Source organism: Lathamus discolor, chromosome 6 (genome assembly GCF_037157495.1).
Source record: "Lathamus discolor isolate bLatDis1 chromosome 6, bLatDis1.hap1, whole genome shotgun sequence".
Lineage (NCBI taxonomy): Eukaryota > Metazoa > Chordata > Aves > Psittaciformes > Psittacidae > Lathamus > Lathamus discolor.
Window position 1 is genome coordinate 87,934,982 of NC_088889.1, and position 22,108 is coordinate 87,957,089.

Here is a 22,108-nt window from a genome sequence, read left to right on the forward strand (position 1 = left end):
GAAACTTTCAGTTTTACTTCTGAGAATGTGAAAATTTATCTTCTATTTTAACAAACTGTTACTCTGTAATTGTGCACTTTGCCCCCCAGGACCTCACTGACTCCCTTCACATTCCACAAGACATCCCATTGTGGAAGAGGAAAACCATATTGGGGCTAATCAGAGCTGCATTTTTCCTGACAGGCAGCAGATGGCTGGCCAAATATCAAAGTTCAAAACAGCCAAGTGTTATCTGCTTTCCTTTTAATGGGAACATTAACAGGCTCTCCCCTATGCAATTGGCAATTTCCATAACCTTATAGCAGTTCAGTATTTCTGTACCTTACTTGTTGCCCTGAAATTTTGTTGGATTTACCCAGTGAATTCAGAAGTTAAAAGTCATGGGTATGTGACAGACAGAGCCCTTGTGTAGCATTTGTCTCTTTAGCCAACCAAGCTAAATGCTGCAATTTCATCATTACATTGCTTAAGGTAAGGAAAAGTCTGTCACTATAGACAGAAATTATAGTATAGATTAGTATAAAAATGCAGGTAATGATACAAAGTTCTGTATTGTTACACAAGGTAGTAATTATTTTTTCAATGATTTTCAAAATTGTAACTAACATTAATTCTATTTTTTATATAATTGACATTTATAGAGTAGTAGGGAAAAAAGACCCTTAAATAACATGTTAAAATTCTTTTTTGCCATTTAGCGCATAAAGTATTTAGCAGTTTCCAACCAAACACACAATTCTGTGTACTTTCCTAGAAATTAAAGACTTGATTTAGATGAGACCACTTAGTCTTGAGTAATTGCATCTATTAATGCTTGCTGTTTTCAAGCCTTGAAATCCATTGATACCTCAAATTGAGCCATACACACATTTAGAAAAGATTTGTGAATACTTACTAGAAAATAAAAAAACAACTCTAATAGCACAATTAATCACAGAAGGTTTGAACGTCACTTTGTGTGAATGCCACTTGTTTTGATCAACAGCAGTCTGTTGCAGCTTCTTGGCAGAAGGAGCTGACAACAGCTCTCAACCACATAAGACACTGAGGAAGTAAGACAAAGAAATGGTGTGGGAAGACAAAAAACATGAAAGTGGAATCAGCAGCAAAAGCAAAGTTTGGAACTCAAGCTTTGTAGATATGCTAGTCAGTGAGAGACTCACATTGCACCATAGTAGAAGAAGCCCAAATAGGAACGTGTGACATTTTGAAACGAAGATCAGAATGTGATGGTGTTTCTTAAGTTAGTGCACATGCTAATGCAAAATGAGAATTTGGCTGTGTATTGCAGTACTAGTTGGAATCAGTGTATTGGGCACACCTGTCCCAAGCTGTGTGTATACATATCTGTGTACAGTACCTTGTTTCTTATCATTGGACTTAATCTAGTGAACGTCAGGTTATGATACAAGCTGCATGTATTAATTTTGCATTTTTATATTTTTCTTCATTTTATTTCTGCTTTTATCTGCTACAGAGGTAAGAGGGTAGAAAACTACTGCTTTATAATAATAAAATCACATTGATAGAAAATACTAGTTTAGAAGTTGCAGCACTTCTACTACAATGCCACAGTCAGAAATAAGTGAAACAGGGTTTTGATTCTGCAGGGATGCAAAACTTTAAATTTCAAATAGGATTATCTGGCGTAGCTACATTAGGATGGAAGAAAGCAAGGAAAAGATATGCTTAGGTGTAAAAATTCCAGTTGCAGAATTTAAACTTTGACCCCATAATAGTTTGCTCTGCAGTTCTCCTGCCTAAATACTCTGTTTAAATGCATGAATCTTTCCAGTGTGACTTCTGCTGCAATTTAAATCATTAATCAAAGCTTTTTTTGTAATTGATATTACTTGATGTGTCTCAGTTAATGTCTGTATTGTAACAGGCCAAAAGTGTTGAAAAGATTCTTATAAGATACCAAGTGAGGAAAGAAGTAATTGGAGTTTTTTGCATTTTGACATTGGTGACCCTGAGTGAACAGCTTTTCCCTGCATAACGATGCTGATGATGTGCAGGGCCTGGCTTTTATAGTGACCATGAATACGCTAGTTTGTATTAAGATCCTTATAAGTTCACCTTATAAGTTCTTTGTGATCTGAAACACATGTAATGAAAGCAAATCAGTATTGCTGACTGCAGGAGCAACTTCGGTTGTGTCTGTAAGTTAACAGTCTTTAAAGTTCAGGCAGTGACTTTTTTCCCCCCTTTGTTTTCATTTGAATTAAGATCTGCACCCAGTGTGCCTTCCATGTTTGCTTTTGTGGCCTGAAGGTATTGATTTCTTGAAGAAACTAAGGTCATGTCTAAGCAGCTGTACGCTTTCCTCCCAAACGTCTTAAAAGTTTCTGATTATTTTATGTGTCTTTTGAATATTGAACACTTTTTTCTTCTGTATTAAAACATAAAAAGGACATGGAACTGTTGGAACAAGTCCAGAGGAGGCCATGAGGATGATCAGGGACTGGAGCACCTCCCGTATGAAGATAAGCTGAGAAAGTTGGGGCTGTTCAGCCTGGAGAAGAGAAGGCTGTGTGGAGACCTCAGAGCAGCCTTCCAGTATCAGAGGGGGGCCTATAAGTTTGCCAGGGAGGGACTCTTCATTAGGAACCATAGTGAATAGGGCAAGGGGTAATGGGTTAAACAGGGGAAGTTTAGATTGGATATAAGGAAGAATTTCTTTACTGTGAGGGTGGTGAGGCACTGGAATGGGTTAGCCAGGGAAGCTGTGAATGCTCCATCCCTGGTGGCATTCAAGGCCAGGTTGGACAGAGCCTTGGGTGCTATGGTTTAGTGTGATGTTTCCCTGCCCATGGCAGGGGGATTGGAACTGGATGATCTTAAGGTCCTTTCTAACCCTAACTATGCTATGATTCTAGGAAAATAGTTAGATCAGTTGTTGCATAAGTCCCTTAAAGGTTTGAATAGATAATGAGTTACATGACTATTTAATTAAATACATTTGGTTTTAATTCTGTTTGCACTATCGTGGCTATTAAAAACCTGTAGCCTAAAGGTTCACTTTTAACTCTTAGAGCATTTAAAATTAGGGTGTAAATTTGAAATTCAGAGTGAAATGTAAGCGTTAGCCATCTTTTGTCCTTAGGTGTTTGATACCACTTTATCCTTAAACTCTAACTCATTACAGTCCTGGTGATGGAGCACGTTACGCTCTGGAAAACTTCCCTTGAAGCTTTTTCTTTTACGCTTGTCACTTTACATCTTTCTATGGAAACTTTCTAAACAGCCAGTTTCTGGTTGGCTGTACCATTCAAAACAGGGAAACTGGTCTGACTTTCTGAAGTACTTGAAGAGATCATCAGAAACTTTAAATAGTCTCCTGACATCTGTACAATGGGAAAATCTTCTATCCTGAAAGTTAGGCTGTAAACAAAACTAAAGCAAAATTATGTGTTGTCGCTGTAAAAGTGGTATTAGTCTTTGACAGGAATTCAGTCTGTCGAGTAAGTCTTACTTTGAATTTAGAAAGCAATATTTGTATCCTTTTTCGCATCTCAGACGAGAACTAGAATGGTGAAAGCATAGCACAAAAAGCAGTATTTTTACTGTTAGGTCAATAGAAAAGTATATTTAAAAAATAATCAGACATATGATGTACATAAGGACTATAAACACAGAAATTCCATTAATATCTATTTAGCCCAGGTTTGCAATTTTCAAGATAGTCTAAATAATGTAAACGTATGTTGTATCTCTATTTTTAATCCTTTTGTTATTTAATCCTTCTAATTTTGCTTGCCTTCCATGCACACAGTTACCCAGGAGATCCATTGAGAAGCCAGGAGTTCAGTAGGTTTGGATTGTCTTGGTGGAATTCCCAACATAAATGGGATTTTCACTGTAGATTTTTAAAGGATTTTCTTTTCTTCAGGTCGCATATTAAGAATGTTTCCTGCTGAAACATCAGTGAGTCAGAAAACTCAAGTAGGACACTTGCGATCCAATTGATTTTTGTCCTAGTGGCAGAAAAAACTAACTGCATTACTGTCTTAGTAGAGATGAAGACCAAAGAAAGAAGCTTTTAAGTTTGGCTCTATTTAATAGACAAGCAGAGGAACAAATGTTAGCAACATATAGTACTAAATCACCTATTTTCTCACTCTGTTTCTTATGGCACATTCATCAGGCGTCAGGTACCATGGCTAATTCAGAGCTATATGCTCACTGGTCAGGAAGTACTTGTGTGCCGATGGACAGGTTTGCTGTAACTCTCAAACGAATTGAGTCTTCCTTATCTTTCCTGTACAAACTGTCATAATCACTGGAAAAAATGTGCCAGTTACTCCAAAGGGGGTCCAGAGTCAGCTTAGGCGTGTAGACAGCACGATTGCCTCTGACTCGTATACTCAGGAAGCCAGACTCTCCTAGGAGTCACAGTAGATGCTGAAATGTGTCCATGGTGTTGGGCTTTGGTTTAATTCACTGTATTTGGTTGTCTAACCTAATTATTATAGTGTATTTGATTCTACGTATAATGCAGTGATTATAGTCTTCATTTATCACTTAAACTAGATTTCTTCTGCCTTCTTTGTTTTCATGCTGTCTGACCCTGTTCAGATACTAAGCTCTGTATGTGGGTGTATATAGTGTATGAGGAGAGATGATTTCTTTTAGTGGAATTAAATTTTGAAGATTAAAATTCAGCACTTTTATTTTTCCGTATCTTCTCATAAAGGCTTTCATTAATCCTACCATAATATCTCCAGAAGGTGACCGTGGGAATATGTGCTTTGATTAATGTTTGTTTAATACAAGATTATCTGTATTATTCATATGTTTTATTCACATTAAAGCTGTGCCTATCAGCTCATTTTTATGTTAAGTAATCAGATGTACTGAACAAGGAAGGTTGTCATTAGTGGACTAAGTCACTTTAAGCACGGTGAAGGGCAGAACAGATACCGCATAGATTCCTCCGTCTCTTATCTAGTACTCCCCTGAGTTACAGTAGTTACACAGTGTAGTAAACATCTTTTTTTTTTTTTAATTGGAAAGCTTTGATGTTCCTTGCAAGTCTTCTTAATGCCTGTGTTTAGATGGCAGTTGTCTTGTGCCACCTCTGAACAAATTACCAGGCAGCTTTGCCTTAAGAATGAGGGTAGACAAAAACCTAAGGAAAACATGTGAGTCTGTATTTCAAGAGAATTTGTGGAGAACTAATTGGTATTTATCAGACGTGGATTTTAAGACTGAAAGTTATTTTATGCTTTTCAAGTATTTTTTTCTTCTATATATTACAGACCATATTATAGCTGAAGACCAGTGATTATATGAGAATGCTGTTTGTGAGAAAAAGTACAATAAGCATTTGAGACAGTGTGTAAAATATTTGAGGAGAAATAAGAAATACCACATAAAATAGCATTGATCTGCATTTAGGAAGAAGTGCACTATAATTCTGCATTTTGTCTTGTAGGTACATCATCCCAGCTCTGCAGAGGTCTGATGCTGGCTTTTATCAGTGTATCGTACGGAACAGGATGGGGGCATTGCTGCAAAGAAGATCTGAAGTTCAAGTGGCATGTATGTTTGAATGGAAGTTATTCTGTCATCCTTTAGTTAACTAATTCTTTTTGTGGATAAAAAAACCCAGCATACCAATAACATTTGCTAGTCTGAAAAGTTATTAGATGCCATTTTTCATACATTTCTAGATTATTGCATCACAGAAGTTCTCTTCTGGGAAACAGTTCAAAGCGCTGCAACATTAAGTCTTTAGAGCAAGCTCTGAGCCGTTCAAAGCCATCAAAATGAGATCATTTGGAGATAGCTGTAGCATGAAAAAACTATTATACCTTTCCCTGAATACACAGGGATTAAGAAAGGCCATATAGCACAAAACAAAACAATCAATCAAAACAACAATAACACCAACAAATAAAAGCTCAGAGGACAGCAGAGGATATCTGAAAGAAAACTGTGTGTGACAATAGCTCCATGAAGATTTCGGATCACGATCCTTGTGATACAAAATAAGCAGTTGCTTCACAACAAAACCCTTGCTAACAACAAACTTTACACTGAAAGAGGGGAGATTTAGATTAGGAATAAGGAAGTTGTTCTTCACTATGAGGGTGGTGAGTGCAGGTTGGCCAGTGAAGCTGTGGCTGCCGCATCCCTGGCAGTGTTCAAGGCCAGGTTGGATGGGGCTTGGAGCAACCTGGTCTAGTGGAAGGTGTCCCTGCCCAGGGCAGGTGACTGGAACTAGATGAGCTTTAAGGTCCTTTCCAACCCAAACCATTCTATGAAAATTTATGCATCTCTTCTCAGCACCTTTGTGCACAAAACCTTCCAATGTTTGTACTGTATTAATTTGGACCATGCTGAATTTTTTAGTTGATCTCCTGATTTGGTATCTAACTTGCGTTTGGAAATGCTAAATTGATTTGCTGTGGCATTAGTGCTAGTTAACATGACCTTAGAAATGATCATATGCTCCAATCTTCTTTTTGTCAGTTAACATATACGAAATATAATCCAAATAACTTGTGTGGAAATAATCATATGTCGTGGTTTAAACCCACCCACACAGCTCCTACAGTCCCTCCCCCTACTCCCGGAGGGACGGAGAGGAGAATCAAAAAGAATGCAACTCCCTCGGGTTGGTATAAGAACAGTTTAGTAACTAAGGTATAATACAAATCACTGCTGCTACCACCAATAATAATAATGATAAAGGAAATAACAAGGGAAGAGAATACAACACCTCAGCACCAGCCGACTGATAACTCGCCCCCTCCCCCCCACCCGCCTGAGCACTGACCGATCCCTCGTCCAACCCTGCAGTGTCCTAGCCCTTCCGGGTAACTCTCCGTTACATCCTGGGCATGACGTGCTGTGGTATGGAATACCTCTTTGGCTAGCTTGGGTCAGGTGTCCTGTCTCTGCTTCCTCCTGGCTTCCCGTCCTCCCTGGCAGAGCATGAGGCTCAGAAAGTCCTTGGTCAGACCAAACATTTGAGCAGCAACTGAAAACATCGGCGTTATCAGCTCTGTTCCCAGGCCGAAAGTCAAAACACAGTGCTGCACCAGCTACCAAGAAGGAGAAAAATCACTGCTACTGCTGAACCCAGGACATCATAGAATTAGGCCTTATTCTTTTTTCAAAGTAAAAGCTTAAAGTAATTTTAAAAAGATAGATTTGTATACTATGTGTAAGCAATCTGATACATGGATCAAATTTATCTTCCTCAGGGTCAGTTACTGGAAATTCGGTAGTAGTAAATGTCACTTGATAAGTGGAATTTAGGGAAATTGAATTATTTTTTAGAAATCCAATTGCAAGGAACTGATTCAAGTTAATTACTGTGTCATGAGGGAAATTACATGGAATTTCCTGTGTTTTAATATAGGAATAGTTACAAATGACACTATGTAAGTTTTGGTATTGTTTTCACCAGTTTGCTGTAATACAGTATGTTATGTTACTTATCTGTAATGTCAATAGTTTCAATACTTTGATCTCTCAGTGGTACTGTTTCAGAAATGCTGGGAGCTAATGTCAAAGTAAACTGCTGCTAAAATAGCATTTTCCTTCCCTGCTTCCTACGAGCCCTTATGCCCTGCTGTACACTCCTCCTCACAACCTTGTGCTCACTCTGATGTGTGTCAGACCCTTGCAAGTACTTTTCTGAATAGTCTTCCTCTGTTTTGAGTGAATTATATTAAGTCACAGAGGGTTTAGTGAAAGCTGGTGCAAATGAGCATAACTGAGTGGTATGGGGCACCTCCAGCAAGGTTAAGAGGGAAAGATGGAGCAGGAGGAGGTGTGCATGGGATTCTTCTGCAGCAGTGAGCCATTATATTAGCCTAGATGCCTCTGAAGTTATATCTACAGGTGTGGTTTCAGGGGACAAAGGCTCTGGTAGCAGTACCAGAGAAAAATATACCCATTTTCTCCTCCATCCCACTAATCGTTCCCGCTCTTGTATTGCAATGGAGCACACTATCCGCTTAGGCTCAGCAGGAAAACTTGTTTGTGCAGCTGTGAACTGGGAAACTTCTCCAAAATTTAAAGAGCAACAATTATTTTGTAGGGTTTGTTAAAACCATTCCTCCCCCCCGGTTTGACTCCCTGTGCAGCTGTATCGGTACTTGTACTAGTGGAGGGAACCGTTCTTGAGGAAGTACTTGTGGGAACGATAGTGAGAAGGAGGTGCAGGAATACTTTACCTTGATATTGCTGCTAAAGAATTTAGTCTCCTGAAAAGACAGCTTTATTCCCCTCGGAATGAGGGAAAGATTTGCAATAAAGTGTTTTGTTTCTCCAGGCTTTTGTGTGTGTGCATTTGGTTGTTCTTGAGAGAGAAAGAAGTGCCATTGTTCACTTTGGTTATAATTTTTTCCCATTTAGTTTGTAGTTCTGCATTGTTGAACAAAGCTAAAAAGCTTTCTTGGGAGGCTTCTGTGTCTGAATTAAGTAGTACGCTTATTTCATAATGGTTAGGACTGGAAGGGACCTCTTCATTTCCCTGATAAAGATATAGAGACAAAGCAAAGCAGATCTTACGTGACTTAAGGGAGACCTTTGATCTCAAACCTTTAGTGACGTATATGGCTTCTGTATTGAAACTTGCCAGTCAGACTTGCACTTTATTCCTGCAGGTGAAGTGTTTCACAAGTTTTAAATACCTTCTTTCTCCTCTCCCACCCAGTAGCTCTAATGGTAGCTACTGATACCACTGTTTTCTGCATTCTTACTTCTTGATCGAATTTAATTAATTTAAGCTGTGTGGATATAATGAAATACCTGATATTTTACCATGTTTTACTTTTTGCTTATTCTTGAAAACATAGCAGAAAGCAGCTTTCCAAAGGGTTACTAAGATTATCTTATCCAGTCATCAAGAGTTACAGGGGATTTTTTATGTTAGATGTTACCCTCAGAAGGGTCCACAGGAGCTATTTCTGCCACTGGATAAAGGATGCTTCCAGTACGCTTAAAATTGTTAGAGAAAAGTTGAAAGGCACAATTCTTAATGTGCACTGAGCAAGATCTGAGGTGTTTCCCGTGTCCTAGATCTCTGAAGTAGCAGGGAACCTATTCAGTAATTAAAAATCTCTTCTCAACACATGCTAACATATTATTTAACTGAATGGGAACAGCTATTTGTGAGAAAACTGCTGGGTAAATCTTAATTACAGAATGGGCTTAAAACCTCTTGGATTGTGAAGACTAAAATAATCACATGACAGTGAAGTTAATTAGATCCACCTACGCGGTTTGAAACTCCTTTTCAAGTAGGTGATCTGATTACAGTTGTAAGAAATACGGAGCAACAGAGGAAGTACAATGCTGATTATGTCTGAATAAATAACTTGAAAATCACAAAGATGATTAAAGCTTCTTTAAAATACCATGTGTTTTTAATTTCTGCTCTTGTTCCGTCTCTTCTCATCTCCTGCCATCACAGACCTGATAGTAATCTGTGTTTCAATGTCCTTTGCATCCCTGTCTGCAACAGAGAACTCGTAGAGAGCCCTGTGGTCCTTAAAAAAGATAAAAGGGGAATTCAGTGGCAGACGCGGGAGCAGTTTTCCGTGTGTGTGTTTTTTGGTTTAAAGCAAATTAAAATGCATAGAAGTTCTTTGGATTGTGAAAAAATAGGAGCCTAAAGCCCCGTTTATTTTAATGGATAGGAATGTGATACAAAAGGCAAAAGAAAACCAAGAAAAGGTTCACTGAATTTTTACAAGGACCCCATCGGTACGTGAACTTGTCTCTGAAATAAAACCTTCAGGGACAGAGCTTCTGCAATGGTTTTCTTTCTTCCATCAAATTTTTTGTTAAAAGCTGCTCTTTAATTCTACAGATGCCTTTGTAAATGTCAGAGACCTGGATGCACTATTTAAATTATAGTGTAGTGCCAGAACTAAGAGCTACCAACATGACTAGAGACTTGCTATTTCGGTTTCCATTTGGCTAGAGTGGCTTACCTGCATAGCTCTGATTACATGCTGGTTGGACTATAAGTGATACAGCTGCTGTCTATTTGTGTAGCTATGGATAAAAGCATTAAAAACTCAACAGTGATTAAAAAATTGATAAACTTATATACACCATTCCTTTTAGATACATTTTATATATACAATTTCTTTTATATCATGCAAGGATTTATTAAACAAAAGGATTTATTAATCAAGGATTTATTAAAACAAAACAAACCTTCATTAAAATGTCACTTTCAGTTAAAACTGCTCCATTATTGCAAAAGAATACTGAGACTATGCTGACTGATGCACTTCTGCCTTGCACTCGCAGCACTTGGATTTACCTTATGCCATATATTCATTCAAAACTGTATTAATCAAAACTTCTTCATGATCTGTAGTATCATATTGATTAATTATAGCAATGCCAATGACTATTGTAAAATACATTTATTTCTCTGTCCCCCGAAAAGAAATGTTGAGAAAGAAAACAACTTCCAGGACTCTTAGTATATCTTTCTTTGCAGACATGGGGAACTTCATGGACACAAACCAGAGAAAAACGGTGACTGAAGGACAAGCTGCAGTTCTAAACCTCCTACACATACTCAGCTACCCAAGACCACAAGTGACATGGTTTAGAGATGGGCACAAGATTATACCAAGCAGCAGAATGTAAGTCAATTTAAAGCTTAAAATACCCCCACCCTAAAGTACGATTAATTATATTTGATAACACAGCTTACAATTTAAGTACACTAATTAAGCTTTAAAGAGAATAAAGTAGCTTTGTTCATACTAAGTTTGAGATAAATTACTATTTTAAGACCATCTCTGAACTTCCTAAGCAGTTTGACAAAATAATTCATGTGGTTTTAATGGGCCTGGTGCAGCATAAGGCACTAGATATGCGGAATGTCTGTGCTGCCTTCACGCTATTCATTTTCATGATACATTTTGGAAAAGTAAATGCTTATCTCTCAATTATGTTTACTTGAATGCACTAACTTAATGAATACTAAGTTTTTTCTCTTTTTAATATATGTCTGGGTTTGTTTTTTTTTTTTTTACTTAGAGTTTTGTTTAATACTGTTTTCCTTATGATAAAATTCTAAATATTGATTATTTTTTCAGTCTCTTTTCAGCCTACACTGACAGTTTTATTTCATTACTCATTAGCAGCTCACCCTCTAATGGCACAGTACTTGCACCTTGATTAGTTATTATCTCAAGGTGTGCTCATTTATCCTTTCCTGAAACAGTTAGGAAGCCATCCTGTGTTTTTATCTGCACAGTTTTATTTAGACTGAAGGGGTTAGCTGCAACATTAAAAACTGGAGATAAAAATCTTTTTTTACTTGCCTAATTTATTAGGAAGCTGTTGAGATGCCGTGAATGTTGATGCTTATTTATATCTGTGTGCTATATTTTCCTGTATTCAAAGGGATAGATGTGCTAGCAACTGACGGTAATGGGATATTGCTAAGTTCCAGAGAGATGGTGAGTTTTTAGAGTTTAGATTAGAAAGGGAAAAGTCTTCTTGGATTTTAATGTTATCGATCTGTACTGTATATTTTGCTGCTGCTTATGTGCATTTTTTTCAACCTGAAAGCTGGTATTCTAGGCTTTTTGGAACTGTTAAAATTAGTATTGCAGGGATGTGAAGAAACTATGTAATAATTTGTGAATAATTTAATAGTAATTTGATGGGAAACAGCTGGAAGATGAAACAATGGGTTTCTGGGCAATCTCTTGAAGAGAGCTAAGTGACAAATCCTGAGTTATTAACCATTAAGAATCTACTTCCTCCACTCCTGCAAATTTACTTTTGTCAGTGCTGAGAATACACAAATCAGCAATTTGCAGCTGGGGAATGAAGCCTGTTGTCCAGGTAACAGGCAGTTTCTTGGGAAGTTCTGTGGAGGAGCAGAATGGAATGACCTAGGCAAGCACACAATATCTGACAATGCGATTTATCTGAGTTCCTTTAGTTTGGTAAAATTGCAGGTAGAGATGCGTGTCATGTAACTGTTAATATAAACCCCTAATTTTCTCATGTTCTACTTTACTCTTACTTCTACCTTGTTGGGATTATTGGAGTAAAATCAGTTGTAATTCATGGCTCTGTGGTAATGCTTACGATGGGAAAACTGTAAAACTGTTCTATAGGGGAGTGAAATATGCCTAAAGGTTTCCACATATATTTATTTCCCTTGTCAGAAATTTTGTCTGAAACAAATCTGGGGACATTTGTCTGGCCTGTGAAGGAATTTCCAAAAGCTTCTGCAGTAGAAGTACATGTGCTGAAAGTATAAACCTCCTTGGAAGTTTGATATATACTGTATAGTAAGCCTGATAAGTTCAGGAAGTGATGGATTTATGATACACATATCAATCATCAGTGTACACTCTGTGCAGTAGGTCTGCTGGTCCCTCAAAGTACTGGAAAAAGCATATAGCATCCGCTCACTTATTGCTGTCTGTGAAATTCTGGGAGTATGGCAGCTCTCTAAATACAGGAAACCTGAGACATGGAGAGGATGCATTTAAACCTGTAAGAAAAGTAAAAATATCTTGGGAGAACTCTTCTTTGTTATCTGTGGAACAAGTTGTGCATTTAACATGTTTTCTGTACACAAAGAGGTGTATCCGTTTAACTGATCAGTTTAGCAGGTGATCCAGTTAGATTGATGCGTTAGTTTGCCTGGATCATCTCCTAAACTGGTCAGTTAAATTGATACAAGCACGTTGTATGGATGCTCCTTAAACTGATTAAAAGTACCTTATATTGCTAAATCAATGTAAGGCTTTTTTAATGCTCTTAAATAAGCTTAGAACGATTTGGCTAAATCAATCAGCTGGTCTGTCAGCAGTAATAATGATTTCTAAGAGTGACATTGCTGCGGTGCATGTAGACGAAGGAAATAAGCAGTGCTTAAAATGAGGTCAGTAGTGGTGCTTATGGTACAATTCCTTCAAATAGCTGGTCAAGTTGACATGCACTCAGAAGTCTTAATGTACATGTACCTAACCCTGGACCACTTTTATGCCATAATGATCCTGATGCTTATTTATGCAGAGCTACTGTCACCACTAGAACAAATGCATTTCACTTATGTGGAAGCAGAAACTGTGCTGGGTTGTCCATATGTGGGAAATATGAAAGATTAAAAATAAGGACTAGTCCTGGGAAAAATTAATTCATAACATGCTTTGAGGAATGTCATATAATTGGCTCTGCAGGAGGGCTTCCCTAGCAGGTTTAAGGTAGTAAATGCTATTGTCTTTCTGCTTCACTATTTACCAGTATTTAGGACATTTATGGGAGGGATTCTTCCAGCTATTCAGTGTTCCCAAAGTCATGTATTTCTAGGGAGCCAAAATAACAGAATTGCTGAATTGTCTACACGTATTATTTTACAGATACTTTACAATATGTTAAGAAAGACTCCTATTTGTTCTTTGTGTTTCCTAGCAATTATTTATACACATTAATGCAGTTGCCAACTCTAACAAGTCATAGAATCATAAAATGGTTTGGATTGGAAGGAACCTTAAAGCTCATGCAGTTCCAAACCCCTGTCATGGGCAGCAACACCTTCCACTAGACCAGGTTGCTCCAAGCCCCGTCCCACCTGGCCTTGGACACTGCCAGAGATGGGTCAGCCACAGCTTCATTGGGCAACCTGAGTCAGTGTCTCAGCACCCTCATCATGAAGCATTTCTTTCTTATATCTAGTCTAAATCTACCCTCTTTTAGTTTAAAACCATTGCCCCTTGTACAGTTGCTACAAGCCCTATTCAAAAGTTTGCCCCTGTCTTTCCTGTAAGCCCCTTTTAAATACTGAAAAGTCTCCCTGGAGCTTTCTCTTCTCCAGGCTGAACAAGCCCAGCTCTCTCAGCCTGTCTCTAGAGCAGGGGTTCTCCAGCCCTTGCACATCTCTGTTTCCTCCTCTGGTCTCGCTCCAACAGGGGTACATCGTTCTTATGTTGGGGACTCCAGAGCAGGCTGCAGGGCTGCTCTACTCTCCCACCAGAGCAGATATTCCCGAATTCTGATGCCCAGGTGCAAAATCCCTGTAATTTCCTGTTTCTCTTCCTGATCATTAGGCTAAAAAGTGTCAGTTGTTTAGGCTGGGGAAAATAGAATAGGTTCTGTGGCTAGGTTAGGTTTCAGCTATTTTGAGTTAGAATGGTGTCCTACTCTATGAGTCTGCATGGCTGTGGTATTTTCTTTATATAACATTTCCTTTGAGGCATAGGCAGGTTTTTTTCAAACTGCATATTCTGTTTGATTTAACTGCCAGTGTAACTCATGGTGGAATTTGGTAGCAAATAACTATGTATTAATTCCCATTTTAGTGGTGTTGGTGCCATAGTATTTTGCTAAAGCCTCTGGATAAAGACAAGAATAGCATGACAAGTTCCTCCTACATGACTTGGCATGTAAAGTCAACAAATCCCTGTATAATATATGAACGCGAAGCAAATGGCCTGCATATACTCATGGGGTTGTTGTTACAGTTTATGACTTAAGGCAACTAACAAATCTGCAGCAGAGCTCCTGTGACATGATGGTGTGTGTTTAAAAATTTAAGTCTCAAAGTTTTCTCCCGTTTGCTTAGTACACTTTGCATGTATATAAATTCTGGCTTTTGTGCTTTATCTGTCACCAAAGCCTCAGCTTGATATTTTAAAGAGGAGTTTCGAGATCATCCAAAAAAGCTGTCTACATGCTAGGAAAGTGCAAAGTGGAGAATCAGAGAGATCAACAGATCAAGAGCAAGAGAAAAGAAGGAAGGGGAGGAGTTAGGGTTGAAGATGGGTTTTATTATTACTTTACATGAGAATTTCCCAAGCAGTTTTAGAAAAGACTTCACATTACTCCTAGACAGATTGTTTTCCAAATACACCAGCAGACTAATATGGAATTACAAGTGCGCTGTTATCCAGGGCCTTGACTGATAGGGTGATTTCACCTGTTTCCCCTCATATCTTATAGAAGACAATAGCCTCTTAAAAGGTAACTGCATCAAAAGAAATTGCTACTCTGAGATGTCAAGTCTTCAGCTTACCTTGTCTGGGTGTACTTCATTGGACTTACAAGCAGAGCACATTTAACATTACACAAGGCTTGTACAGTGCCTTGGAGAGGCACGAAGGACAGTAGCACCGTCAAGGTCTACAACTGCCTTTTAGTTGTGGTATTGAGGAGTGAAATTCCTAATACTCTTAGAGGAATTTGTTACCTTTTGCTGAGTAAAGGACTTGTTCACTGAAGAGGTTCACTGTAGCTGTCAGTTCATTTATTGGTGCCTTCTTTAAGGAGAAAACTTCTACTATGAAGACATTATTACTATCTTCATTAAGTTTCTTACAGTGAAACTAATTTTTTCCCCCTATTATGCTGCAGTGAGATGAGTATTAACTCATATCTTTTGTTAGCAGAATTATGTCTGACACAAACCAGGAAAGGTCATTTTCCAGTTTCATGGAAAGGCACTTCTGGGCTGTCCCTTTCAGCTGGGTGGACATTTTGTCACTTAGTTAACTGTTAATGAATCAAAACACTAGAAATGCACTTCATCCCACTAGTATTTAAACCACGACAACAGGGAAGATGAATTGCATTGCCTTTAGGTATACATAAGCTTAATATCTATTTTTTGCAGTAAGAACAATTACTTATGCATTTGAATGTGTGTGGTCATTACATTACACATTCATTGCATTATTTAGTCTCCTATAGAGACGGAATGTGCTGACAGATTGTGGAATGAAAATATGTTAGGCACAAGCAACTGTCAAATAAGACTTGCTGTGCCTTTGAACACTCATAATACCTTGCAAATAAGCAAAGCTGGTGCAGATTTCCTAGCCATTTGTTAAGGTGAAATTGTAACTGTATTAACGACAATCTCAGAAAAAGTAGGTGTAGCTAAATAGGCTTTATAAGATGAGGAATAATTAAAGTTCCTACAAATAGTACAACAGATTTGGGGCTGATACTAGCATTAGGTTAGGTTTTGCCTCGATGATAGCAGCTCACCATGTGCCATGTGTTTATTTTCACTTTAAAACAAACACCACTTCATTTTTGTATGAGCAGTTCTAGTGCCAGCAAAGCAGTTCTCTACAAATACCAGCCTGTTGTACAACTTACGTTAGTTGCACATAATTACTTTCCACATACGCTGGATAATACTTTAATTAAACTTGTGATGATTATCATTAGTGAACAATAAATTCAGAGACTGTCAACTCTGCTGTGTATTAGTTGAGCAATACTGTAAGAAATTTGCAGATCTAAGTCTGCTGATATCGTGGAGTGACACCTCTCAGTAGTAAGAGATGTAACAGAAAACCTAGGTGCTGGTTTCATCTGTCCGTACCTTTTACAGGCTCCACGTTAATTTTAAACTCAGTACCTAAAAAAAGAAGGCTATTTTGTAGAATTATTTCCTTACACTGAAATTCATTAGTGCCTATTATTCATTTATTTAATCAAATGTCTGCGTCAAGTGATTTCAATTTGAAGGAACAGGCAGTGCTAGGAATCATCTTACATAAATTTTACTGTTATCCCCAAGGCCCATATGCATATGAAAGACTGTAGGGAAATCTCCCATCATCTTTTTGAGTCCTCAGTTTGGGTAGTCCTGGATGCTGTCAGTGGACTGTTTTGAGTATTATTGCCTGCTGTGTTCAGTAGAGGAAAACGTTAACACCTCGGGGTAAGCAAATCCCAGGATTATTTTCTAAAGCTGTTTGACTTGTCTAGTTTCAACCTCACTGTTTTTCTCTCTGCTCATAATTTGTTTGCCACAGGTTTTAAACGTGTGCTTCAAAAATTAGTTCATTCAGACCTCTTAACTTTCAGGGTGAAATCTCATGTGTTAGTTAGATGAAGAGAGAGGAAGACAAAGTCATATTTGAGGACCATGTATGTGCTGAATGCAGGGTATGTATGAGCAACATGGCCCATCTCAGGGTGGATGAGGGATAGTATTAAAAACTTGCTGCCAAAGAACATACCTTTTAGCAAGGCCTATTTGGAAGAGGATTCCTCCCAAGAGAGACACTGATGAGATGCAAGGCGCATGTTGGGATTTGAGCAACATGTTTCATTTCAAATTTGGACCACAAACCACAGAGGGTTTTTTAATGTGTATTTTTTTCATAAGCCAGGGGAAGTTGCTGCCACTATGCTAGCACTGTAAAATCCATCCTTTTTGCTAAAGAAACAGTGGATGCTTGCAACTAACATTATGTTTTAATGGGCCTTGGCTGCTCACAGTATCTTTCAGTGCAATCTTGAACAATAAAACTTAGACAGTTAAAAGATCACTGTCTAAGGGGAAAATCTGACAGTTGGATATTGTTTTCCCTAAGATGGTCACATAGAAAAAGAAATCATTTCATGTGGACCACATTTATTAATCATAGATTTGGATTTTGTAAAGCAAAGGGAATGGAAGTGTCAGTAGAAGGAAACCGTTTGGTGATGGAGTTATCACAGCTTGCAGTAGAAATTGATTTATGAGTTTGTTGCTTTCTGGGGACAAATGTACTTTGAGAGAGAAAATATGGACTATGAAAAAAGGTGTTAATAGCATTACTCTTTGAAAGTAAACTATACAGTTATATCCAATATAGAGGTGGGTAAATATGAAAACCCATTGTCTTTCTACTTTGGGGCTCGCTTCTTTCATCTGCTGCATTTCCTAATCAGAACTAAGCATGATATTAGGGACAAATAGTGCATATAATCCTTTAACAACTACTGTGCTTTTCTGGGACAACATTTTCCCGTCCATCTTTGAAGTACTCCTTCTACAAATGGAAATATTTTAATATGCAGGCAAGGTGAGACTATTTAAGAGTCTTGCAGTCATTCTTAAGAGCAAATATGCAGAAGAAATCTATTGCTTTATGCTTTAAAAAGTAGCAATCGTTCACAAATCCCTGGGAACAGTTTATCTCTTATGACCCCTCACATATTTCTATTTTTATGGAAATAGATGCAAATGCTTTGATAAGTCACATTTGTGACTTATGACATATAACAGAAGGTAATGTCTTATGTTTACCAATTAACTTTTATTACTCAAAGCTAACTGAATTAAAATCTATTTGTCAGTACTTCTGGCTAAATACTACAAAGGGTTATTCATTTTCTTTCTATGGACAAATGAATAAATTTGTCTTTCCTTACGAATCTAGTGGATTTCTGTATGATGTATAGAGGTGTTAAGACAAAAGTTTGTAATTTTATAATACAGATTTATGTAGAATAATTTTAAAAGCCTATCATTTTGGCAGGTTTGCTTTCATATTGAAAACTGTAGTGTGATTCAGGAAGGGGAAATGAAAGCCCACAGAACTTTGGGCTCTGGGGATGTATTGTGGCTTTTATTGGTGATTTGCATCAAGTCTACTTTGTTAACAGCATTCAACTTGAATTTAAGGAATTTGGTACGTGGAAGCAAATGTGAAGCAGACCTTATATTAATTAATGCTGCAGAGGACGGAAGAATCTGGCAGCCTGCCTATGGCCTATCTCTGATCCTTAGTTGTGAGTGGAATCTTTAGCTGGTTTGTGTTTAGCCTTCATCTAATGGATTCCCAATGAATTTCAATAAATTGTAAGTGCCCTGTCTGAGACTTCACTGGGTCTAACTGATCTGTATGAGAGGAGTGGTTTAGGCTCTGATGAGAGTCTGTAAAAGCATCTAGCAATTAGAAGTGAGAAAAAACAGTCAAACTCTGCCAATATTCGTATTTATCTGCTTCATGTTAGCACTACCTCTTATTTCTTAATAGACGCTTGTGGCTATTTTGATACTTTACACAAATCTGTTGTGTTACATGTCAATTCTAGATGTAGACAAACAAGGCATCTGTTTATTGGGATGTCCACAGTCATCACTTGCTTGCTCAACTTTATTCTCTTTGCTTTTTCCTCTAAACTTGTGTCACTAGAATGAGGGAAGAGTAGAACAGATCAGTCTACTTTTCATCATAGCAGTGGCAAGAGGAAAGGGTGAGAAAAGCAAATGCTGGAGGAAGCCTAAGCCTCTCCTCCCCTTCCACCTGCTTTATCGATAGTGTCAGCATAGAGCTGAAGCAAACCATAGTTGGATGGTGTATGTGTGAAGCCTGTGGATACTGGGAGAAAGATGGATTGTGTTCTTCAACCTAAATGGAGGAAAGAGAAAGAGAGGAACTCAAAGATGGCATGGCTTGGGGAAATGGTCACAAATCCTACAAGAAGGATAGGGTGGGTGAGGAGGAGCTGAGAAGACTGTGGTCTGGGAGTGGTGGTTTTCAGCTTTCACTCACATGGCAAGAGGTGCCCTGAGGGTGTGTGACCCATGCTTGTGTCACCATACTGTGCAGCCCCATAGGAATAAAAAACAGCCTCCCCAAAAGATCAGAGAGCCCCATGCTTGTTTCATGAGCTGCCTCACTCTTCTGTAATGTCTTCCCCCCAAATCTTGCTGACCTTTCCAGTCCAAACACCCATCAAAACCCCCTATATTACCACTGATCCCTCCCAGTCAAATGTCCTCTCTGGACCCCCTCTCTGTCGCTGGAAAACTAAGCACTGACAACATTTTGTCTCTCTTTGTAGTCGGTTATTTGTAGAAGTGAAACCGAATGTGTAGTTGACAAATTCACAGCTCAGGAAGGAGCAGGAGAAATATCTAGCAATATCTAGCTTGTGTGTTCCTGGCTACTTGAATTCTCAGAATAGAGGTACAAAGGAGATCTTATTTAGGAGAAGCACTTGAAAGCATCGAAGCTAAGATCTGTACAACATTTTATGTACTTTTCTCCAAACCTTCAGAGGCTATTCCCTTCCTTTAAATTAGAGTTTTGCTACATTTTTGTCGGTGATCTTTCAGGAAACTCCATTTGCTGTTGCCATTGAGCAACCAATACTATTTGCAAGAATCTGAACAACTCAGTTGCTGTCTGCCAGCTGCCATGTGTTCTTTTCCGACTTCCAGCACAATACCTCTTCACTGCAAGAAGAATCCAAAGCTTTCCTAATAATCGCTGGTTCAAATCACTGATTATTTTAAAATATCAAATCTCATTTTTGGCGATCCATCAGCTGTTTCCATGGGAACTGGAACTGGCTTTAGCAGCAACAAGAAGCAGAGTTTATTGGGATACTTATAAATTTCAGTGGCTGTTTGTTGGATGGCTGCTTTTTCTGTTTACCTGACAGGTATTGCAGCAACCTCATAATACACTTGTACTTCTCATTTTAATTTATTTGTGTTTCTCTTAGAATTTTTCACAACTTAGCAGAGATGTTATGATCAAGGAGAGGGAAATGCCAACAGTCCCCAACATATGCAGTCAATACTGTGTGTTTCCAATAAATGTCCTTATGATTCTTTCAACTAGGACTATGATAAAAAAGAATGGAAAAATGTCCTGCCTTGACAGGGCAAAAGGCAGGTGGAAGCCCCTTCTCTTAGGGATTTCAGGTACAGTATTGAACTTTGGTAATCTTATCCCAGTTTCTTCTATCCAAAGTCTTACTTCCTCTACCTTGTGCCCCAGAACAACCAGTTCCCCAAGTCTGCAACTCGCCTTCCTGCTCAGAGCTCAAATTCACCTAATTCATGCTATTTCAGAGCTCCACAAAATCACTCTGTAATTCCTGCTTCCCAACTATTCCTGTCATCCGCAGCCAGGTTCTCTACTCTCTCTGTCACCTTCTCCATAAGACCCTTTCACTCAGGGGTCCAGTACTTGCTGCTCAGTTCTTGTCCAGACATTGCTGCTGCTTCTTGTCCCCTTCCTCTGTTGCTGGCCCCACCTGCTGTGTAGACACGTGCCCATCCTGCTCCCTGGTGGTGCCTGCATAATGGGTGTTACCTTTGATTGTGGAAGAGAAGCACTAACATAGGTTGAGTCTGCATTGCCCATACATCAGCACAGCCAGCTAGCTGAGAGGAAGAAAGGAGGCAAATCCAAGAGAAATGGTAGTCATATAAACACTAGCATTTTTAAAACCCGCTTACCAAATTAGTAAGTAGTGCTATTGTGGATTTAAATATGCTGTTTTGCTGTAGATTTGTATGTAGTATTGAAGTATCAAAGAGAATAATTGAGCAACTAATTGAATGTACTGTTTATATGCGTATTTATCCAGCTTTTTCCTTTTCGTCCAACAGCTTTAGAATGAAAACCAGTACTTTTGTAGCTTGTCATTATTTTGGTTCAGAAGTGAGACAGCCATTTAAGACAAATCTCGAATCTTGAAAAGCTGTTCTACTACAAGACCTTATACTAAACAAGAAACCTTATCTTCTTCTATCTTCTTACACTGTTTTTGTCATCACAGATGGAAGTTGGCTTAGCAAGGAAATATTTTGGGGCAAAATAGGTCATTTGTACTAATAAACATTCTGGAACAAAATTGAAGATAATTTGTCTTGCAAAATAGGAGGAGAGAGGAAACTGTTAGATGCTCCATTTAGTTCTGACGTACAAGGGGAGAAATACTGATTTCCATACCTTGAATGGATCTTGTAAATAGGCCTTTATTATCTGTTGATGACTTAAAAATTCTAGTAGATGATATAAACTAATATGCCACTGATAATTTAATAAGAGGCAGTTAGCAAAATCTTGTTTCAGTGAAATAAAGAGAAGCGGCGGTTTAATATTCTAATGCCTGACAGCTTCTAATCCAGAGCTGTCAGAGTTAATTTTACTAAATAAAAAACTTTATGGTGCTGAAGGCTCACTAATCAACATTCATAAAGGTACAATTTCAGTTGTCATCCTCTTGTCTCTTTGGGAAGCCACTTTTATTCAGGAAACAATTCCTGAATGGAAAAGCCCCACAGGCATGAAGTGACAAAACTAGTGTGTAAAATATACCTTGCCTTCTCTCATGAAACCTATAGAGGTAATACTGGAGGAATAAAGAATCTGAAGGTAATTCCTGACTGTTTTAATTATTTAGGCAAAATCATTTCACCAGTAGGGAAATTTCTGATTGAGGAAAACCTTTTAGAGTTCTCTTTTTCTCACTGGGAGATAGTAATGAATTATGGGGTCTCTGAGACTGCTGTCATCTACTCTGAAGCCTGCTGCACCCAACGGGATATTCACTTCATCTGTTCTAATAC

General features: G+C 38.3%; 1 protein-coding gene across 3 annotated transcripts in view; it reads left to right on the forward strand.

The window, feature by feature from the left end:
- Positions 1-22,108, forward strand: part of SDK1 (sidekick cell adhesion molecule 1) — a 420,202-nt gene that overhangs the window by 122,041 nt on the left and 276,053 nt on the right. For all 3 annotated transcript variants that reach the window (XM_065684560.1, XM_065684562.1, XM_065684561.1), the window contains exons 4-5: positions 5,438-5,544; positions 10,478-10,625. In XM_065684560.1, coding sequence (XP_065540632.1) covers positions 5,438-5,544; positions 10,478-10,625 — 255 coding nt within the window. The remainder of the gene's footprint in view (positions 1-5,437; positions 5,545-10,477; positions 10,626-22,108) is intronic.